At 35.3% G+C, this 8,268-nt stretch overlaps 1 protein-coding gene across 1 annotated transcript in view; it reads left to right on the forward strand.

Moving 5' to 3' along the window:
- The window catches only part of EPM2A (EPM2A glucan phosphatase, laforin), a 69,861-nt gene extending 63,127 nt beyond the window's left edge, over positions 1 to 6,734 (forward strand). The window contains exons 5-6 of the mRNA XM_087970456.1: positions 5,024 to 5,109; positions 6,350 to 6,734. Of these exons, the coding sequence (XP_087826582.1) occupies positions 5,024 to 5,097 (74 nt within the window). The 3' untranslated portion in view covers positions 5,098 to 5,109; positions 6,350 to 6,734. The remainder of the gene's footprint in view (positions 1 to 5,023; positions 5,110 to 6,349) is intronic.
- The last annotated feature ends 1,534 nt before the right edge of the window (positions 6,735 to 8,268 follow it).

Here is an 8,268-nt window from a genome sequence, read left to right on the forward strand (position 1 = left end):
ACATACAAAGTGGTTATTGAACTGTGGCCATGTAATTTCCCAGCTAGATTAGAGACAATTGATGTAACAATAAGACTCAGATGAGCAAAACAGCTTTTATAGGGATTAAGCAGTTGAAATGCAAGAGGCAGAATTGTATATGTATGGCATAAACAAAATGAAACCACATAAGTACACAATGGTTGTGACTAATAATCTGAAAACAATGAGGAAGACGAGGATAAGAAAAGCAGGTAAAGTTAATGCAAATGTATTTGCATTATATTTAAGGACATGGAATTCATCTCGGTTACAAGACAAGCGGAAAATGTCACACTTAACAGGAAGATAATACTGCCAAGAAATGTTTAATAGATGAAGGAGGTTTAAACAAAACCAGACTAAAAATTCCCTTCATTCATTTATGATTCACTTTTCTTCCAAGAACCTCTGGAAATATCTATATGAACATTTTACCTCTCTTAATCCAGTAATTTCAGTTCCCATGTTTTTAATGACAGGAGGACATACCAAATCTCACTTTTTCAGATATTCTGGACATCTGAACTAGCCATGGATGGCCAGATTTGAGTGGCATACCGTTTTCTGTTTATATGCCCTGTCAAATAACTTGTGACTTTGTGATATTTATTTTGCAGCTTTCTATTTGACACCTGCGCTTCAAGGAAAACCAGAAAGATTGTTAGAAGACACATGTTAGATAAACAATTCTGTGGCCAAAAGTATGCTGAGAGTAATGAATGTCCCTAGCTTGAATATCATGCAATTGCCCTAAGTGAGTAGGTCTACCAATTTAGGAGGGGGAAAGGAAATGGATGGGGATGAAGAAGGTTTTTTTTTTTTTCAAAGTTTCAATTAATGCAGTGTTCACACACCTCACTTTCTGACATTTACAGTAAACAGATTTCTTTTTGACCAGAAGAACCAGCTGTGGTGGTAAGATAAAGCAAATACCTTGACAATGAGGTAAGATCGTGAGGGAGCGGGGTATGTTTCTTCCTATTGGAAAAAATCACGTTTGCTACAGTCCCTCAGTCTTTGCCTTTTTGAGTCCTCTAGGTGATATCTATTTTTTTAAGTTGCCTTGAAAAAAAATCATTTGTCTTCCTTCTCTCTCCCCCATGGTGAAAGATGGAAGGACTGCAATATATTATGTTATATTATATTATATTATATTATATATAATATATATATATTATATTATATTATATTATATATTATATTATATTATATTATATTATATTATATTATATATATTATTATATTATATTATATTATATTATATTATATTATATTATATTATATTATATTATATTATATTATATTATATTATATTATATTATATATATTAATTATATTATATTATATTATATATTATATTATATTATATTATATTATATTATATTATATTATATTATATTATATTATATTATATTATATTATATTATATTATATTATATATTATATTATATTATATTATATTATATTATATTATATTATATTATATTATATTATATTATATTATATTATATTATTATATTGACTGTTTCCTAATATGATTGATTGCTTATTGTACCCTATGACTATCATTAAGTGTTGTACGTTACGATTCCTGACTCTTAACGAATGTATCTTTTCTTTTCTGTACACTGAGAGTATTTACACCAAGACAAATTCCTTGTGTGTCCAATCATACTTGGCCAATAAAGTATTCTATTCTATTCTATTCTATTCTATTCTATTCTATTCTATTCTATTCTATTCTATTCTATTTTGGGTGTTGGGTGTTGGCTTTTCAGGCAAAAAAAGTTGGTTCTTACCATTACCATCACACTTAGCACTTATATCTATTTTTCACATTCATTGTGGTGCATATATAAGCCTGATGTTTTAAGAAATTGCTAAGATACAATTTAGGACTCAGCCCAAATCATCTCCCAGCTTCCTTTTCGTCACTAAGGCTTCACTGCATCTTATAGCCTCACCCAACTGTCCCTGCAGTGTATTCAAACCTATCTCCATTTACTGCTATATTGACAGGACAATGTTGGATGATAGTAGAAGATGTTATAAATCACCTAATGTGGAAATGGTTTTTAATTTGTCACTGAGAAAACAGCAGAAGTGGGGAGCCGAGCAGAAGAAGGGGACAAATATGCAATTACTTTAGTGACATGTGTTTAGGCTTGATTACAAGCCAAGTTGCAGCAGGGTAGCCTTCTCCAATGAATGCTCTGAAACTATTTTAAATTATAACAACCATCAATCCTTGACTGAAGATGTGGTGCATTTAATCTGAAGGGTATCAAGCTGGAGAAGATTGTATCAGATGTAAAATCCAGAGAGAAAAATGAAAAGGTTTCTAAACTAAAGGAAGTTCCTGAATGAGGATTTGAAATGGGCAAGAACATTGACATCAGTAAGAATATTGAAATACGTAAGAATATTAATCAGTGTTCTGAGAGCTGATGGGAAGCGTCAAAGTGGCAAGGAGAAGAGGAAAGCCTTTTGAAGCATATTATAGGCACCCAAAGGTGCTTTTTTTCAAGAGGCAACTGGACTTTCTGGTTTTTCTTTGAAGATATTTTGCTTCTCATCCAAAAAGCTTCTTCATCTCAGATTGGATGGTGGGGAATGGAAGGATTCATACTCCTTGTAGATAGCTGGACATTTGCATTATTTTCCTGGGTTGCTAAGGTCACCTGGAGGTTTATCTGTGTCATCAGGGTCACCTGAGTGGTGCAAATCCTTCCATTCCCCACAATCCAGTCAGAGCTGAAGAAGCTTCTTGGATGAGAAATGAAGCATCTTCAAAACCGGAAAGCCCAGTTGCCTCTTGAAAAAAGCACCTTTGGGACAACCATGACCTGGATGACTGAGAATCTCCATAGACATGTTATAGGGAGTTGATGAAAAAGGAATTGGAGACGAAAGAAGATACATGTGGCCATCACAAAATAACAAGATAAAAGTTATGAAGAGTATAGCTCCTCTTCCTCCTCCTCCTCCCACAATGTAAGGTTCACTTTTCAGGTCAACAAATGCTATTTCACATGATTGAACACAGTAACCAAGTCCAAGTGTAAACTTATCATGTTCACAATAATTCTGTCCTGCCACTTTTGTTTAAGTTTCTTACATGGACATTTGTCTTCACTGTTAGTGGTAGGAGATGAACTGGTGAAGGCTACAATATGAAGTGCTGCTCATAGAATGTAGGCAATTCCCCCTTATTTCCCTTATTTTCTCTATTATTGGTATAATGCCCAGCTACTGCTTGATTGTATCATTGCTGATGTAGTCAAAAAGGGAAGTGCTTAATGACCAGTGGAACATATGCATCTCTATGGCATTTAAAGGACACTCAACACTTTTGGTGGCCAGCAATCAGAAGCCATTCAGTGCTACTAGGCAGATGATCATTCAGTACACTTTTGATTTTAAATTGAATTAGCATGCTCTTATTGTACAGCATTCCATTCTCCTTCTTCAGCCATGTTGCATTAATCCTCAAAAAGTACTTTGTCATTACTGCTGCAGTCACTTTGCAGATGGGATCTTAAAAACAGGAAGAGTTTGGCTTCATTTATGAAGATTATAACAACATGCCAGAGAACTCTTTGATGATTTAAACATTAATCTAACACATCAACATTTTCTTTCATTACTGTGGGGTCCAATTTTGGTCGGTCTACATGTTCTGGTAGAGAGAAGTTCCCTGACAATGGACTCCAGCATGAGTCCAAAAACTCAGAACACTAAACCTCTAATCCTGGCCACCACTCCAGATTGGATCCAGCAACATTATTCTGGGACATGTATATTTGCCTTCATTTTTTTCATTAGTAATATAGAAATGTAATAACCCCGAAGAGATATATTATTACTATTTCTTCCATACTTTATTCCATTCTGATTGTTTCCTAATGTATTTGGTTCCATGTTTTTTTTCTCTGCTCAATATTCTCTTGCTATGCTTTCATTGAATTCTTGGTTCCATTAAAGGAGTTGTTTGTCACAATAAGAAACAAGAATATTTAATGCTCTTCCCAGAAACACTGAAGATTGAGGGAGTATTACTGCATGATCTGCCTACAACAGCAATCCAAGATATTTGTCCATTTTGGTAGATGGTAATCTAGGTTATCAGGGTGAGGAATTGATCAGCTAATATATAAATTAAACAATAGCCTCTGATACAGAAGTGGGAATTTGTGAAAGGGAGATTCCAGAAAATCCCATGTTCATCTTTGTTGAAGCAACTCATCATACATTAAAACATACTTTCTACTGTCAATCCTACCACAAATTGGAATACAAAGTTATTATACCTTTATTAACCGAAATCGCAGGATGCATTGACTCTTTTTATCTTAGCTAACTTACAGCTGATCAGAATAATTAGAGGTGGTATTCAGCAGGTTCTGAACAGTTCTGGAGAACCGGTAGTGGAAATTTTGAGTAGTTCAGAGAACTGGCAAATACCACCTCTGACTGGAGATTTTACAATATCCGTCCCCTGCCACGCTCACCAAACCACACCAACAAGAACCAGTAGTAAAAATTTTTGAATCCCACCACTGAGAGTAATATGCTCCCTTTTATTATTACCAAATTCTGCTTCATAATGGCAAGACAAATTAGGACCTTACTTGACCAACTTAAAGTATTCTGCCGTTGACTTTGATCTTGGTTCCCTGAAATGTTTGTTTATTTTCAGATGGAGATCTTTAAAAATGGGGAGAAAGAGTGAAACATTTTTCCTCCTCGGCTTCTAAAGCAGATTTGTCTTGCTTCAGAAAAAAAAACATTCTAAGAAACCTTCAACAGTTAAAATTGACTTTTAAAAAAACACTCTTTTCATATTGACTGCAAGTAAGGAGATATGGTAAACAATCTTATTAAATCCTGACATCATCTTCATCCAGTTCAGGCATCCAGAGGGATACCTGTTTGGTTGAAAACCTTTAACCACTTTTAAGGGCAGTAGTTTTAAGTATCCAGTTTGATTTTTGTGCTTCAGGCAATGCTTTTGTAGAATGTCAGGCTGTGGGAAACCTGCTTCAAACTGAGGATCTGATTCAAAGGCCAACTTGAGCATAACCCCTGGTAAGGGGATCAGTGCTGTGGTACTGAACTGAAGATAGGGAAAACAAAAAGCAATGCAATGTAACTGCTAGAGCACGGGTGTCAAACTCGCCGCGTCAGGTTGCTGTCACATGATGTTTCACGAAATTTTTCCCATTCGCGATGCTGGGCTGCGTGTGATGCATCCAGCCCACAGGCCGCCAGTTTGACACCCCTGCCCTAGACTATCAGAGATTATGTCAAGAGATTGGCAGGCAGCAGATTTGCTAACTACCTAACAGTAGCCAAGAATTGCAATTGAATACTTGTTCCCTTCTAAGCCCTGTTCAAGAACCTAATGAGGACTTATAAAACCATGACGGGTTGGAGCTTAAGTCTTAAGGGGAAAAATTGCTTCTCCCTCTACCAACCTGTGCTTTAATCTCAAGACAGATGACAGTCTGATCTCATTATCACACTATTAGTGAAGTTCAGTAAATGGTTAATACAACTGTATTCTCCATGGTTAATGGAGAAAATGGCTAAAGAAATTAATTCTGTAAGAAACTAATTTTGTCCCTATTTCAACAACTATGTAGGACGATGAAACTGTTTCATCAGGTAATGAGATATGCCAAAGTCATTCCTGAGAACATCTATGATCAATCTCATTAAATTTCAACTGTAACAAACCTCCTACCCATCATTATGATAAGCCCGTGTGGTTTAATTATCATCACTATGAGGCACAATTACATAAGGCTTCAATTAATTTCCATTATTTGTTAACAGCTTCTGAATTAATTGGGTCGGCAAGGCTGTACAATGAGTAAATAACAAGTATTATATACTATTTGAAACACAAATTTGGTACATTTTGGCCAGTTCCTCATGTAAGATTTTAAAGTAAGAATTTGTGCATTGTGTATGTTTATCCACGAAATATTTAAAAATAATAATAACAGGAAATACTGTAAATTAAATTCATAGTTCTAATTATAAAAATATGTGAATATGCCACTGGACAATGACATTTTGACATGTCACCATAGATCTCAGATTTTTCATCCATTTGGGAAGCAACCTAGCATTTAAGGGGAAAGGCAGTGTTTTGAATTATTCAAAATACCACATTAAAGTTGCAGAGAGCAATTTAATAAGCACCAAGAGCAAGATATTCAGATTCATTTTCACTTTGAAAATTTGCATGAAATTTGCATTGACACTAAAATGGGAAAAGGCAATGGGTGAATATGTAACATTGCTTAATTTTTTTTTCCAGAGTTAAGATTCTAAATATGCTTGGACTGCCACCATGGAGAAAGTTAATCACGACAAAAGCTGCCTGTTTGATGAGACTTACTTCTAAGAACATAGGATTATAGTATCAGTCTCACTAAAGTTAATTCATGAGGTAACTTAATGATCTGAACGTATGTAATGTGACAAGAAAATCTCTTAAAACAGGAACGTAACAGCTTCTGTAGCAAGAGAGGCACTAGGTTCAGGTAATAAAAGTCAGTTAATGTCAACAGTACCGTATTGCTTCCCTCATCAAATGCAAAACTGTTTTTTAATTGATTTTATAATGGTTCGCCAGCCAGAGTCACTTGTCTGAGATAGGCAGCTGTAGAAATTGAATAAATAAATAAATAAAACCAGTCTCCATAAAACAGTGAAAGAAACACTGTCCCCGGTTCTGTTTTACTAATTGTTGAAGGAGAGCAAATATGAAATTTCCATAAATAAATATGGAAAAGGTCTTGGGCCCGGGTTTGCAGAAGCCTTCAGACCAAGAAAGCCAAGTATTTTGCTCATATAATGGATCACAATCAGCGTTTTCGTGGGCCACAAAGGTTTCTTACTTCTTGTTGGCTTTCAAGCCTCTGATTAAAAACAAAATTCCCTAGGTGTGATGATGGAGCAATCTTTAAAAGTGGCAATATTATTTACTCTGAAAGATTATCTTTGCTTTTCAGTTTTGGACACTGACATTCCTTAGGAAGCATAACCCATGTGTGATATTTCTATCTTTTTTTCCATTCAACCTACTACAGTATAGTATAGTACTATACAGTATAGTATAGTTCAAACCAAAAATTAAAGAAATTTTGACTCTAAATAAATAGGCATTGATTAAACATTGTGAAACATTAAAAAAACATTTTAAAGGCACAGCTAGGAGTTGATTCATGTTTTTTATTATAAACCACAGGCTCCTGAATTAACAGTATAATTCTACCGTTGGGCTTCTTCTATTAGTTGAAGATCAAATTAATACTCCCTGCCATGTAATGAAAAGCTACCTCACTGTAGCCAGAAGCTTATATTAGTGGAGCACCACTAGCAATGGTTATAGTGGGGGGAGGTTATTTGATCCAAAGGTATTTATTTTGTAGACTTGTTTTATTCCTCCATTTAATTCAGACATTAAATCATTTGCACTAAGTGCAAAGAGAAGATTAGCACAGCAGGGAGTAAGTGAGCCCAATGGTTGTGCCCATCAAGATGTGCCTGAGAAAGTAGAAGAAGAAAAGGGCCAAGATGATATGATAGGTGCCGGTAGCTGTAGTGAATCAGGTTGTCTAGCAGGAATGTCCTGGTCCTAGCTGGACAATGAACCTGAGAGCCTCTTCATGCAAAACATGTACTCTAAAAAAAAAATCAGGAGAAAGTAATCATGAGTTTCTGTGGAGATTCTCAGTCATCCAGGTCATGGCTGTCCCAAATATGTTTTTCCAAGAGGCAACTGGATTTTCTGTTTTTTCTTTGAAGGCATTTCACTTCTCATCCAAGAAGCTTCTTCAGCTCAGAGCTGAAGTTGCTTCTTGATGAGAAACGAAATGCCTTTAAAGAAAAAACAGAAAATCCAGTTGCCTCTTGGAAAAGCCCCTGAATGGCTCAACTTGTTTCCAATAAATCTTGGAGTGCTTCAAAAGTACTTTAATCTTCTGCTGCATATGTTCAGAATTCACAGTGGTGTGCTTTTAAGTATCATTTTGTCAGAAGTACATCCTATGAAACCTCTCTCTTTCTTTTCCACATTTTCCTCATGGTTAAAATCTAAAAGGTCTTGGCTTGCCTCTGAACTTTTCAGGAGATGGCTTTGCAGAACACATGGTTTGCCAGAACTACAGATGAATCCTTGAAGATCACACCCATCAAGTCAGTTCTTCATTCATGTGAATTGAAAAGGCACCA

This window comes from Notechis scutatus, chromosome 1 (genome assembly GCF_049901735.1).
Source record: "Notechis scutatus isolate UNSWTSFEM ecotype Mainland chromosome 1, rNotScu1.2, whole genome shotgun sequence".
NCBI classification, from domain to species: domain Eukaryota; kingdom Metazoa; phylum Chordata; class Lepidosauria; order Squamata; family Elapidae; genus Notechis; species Notechis scutatus.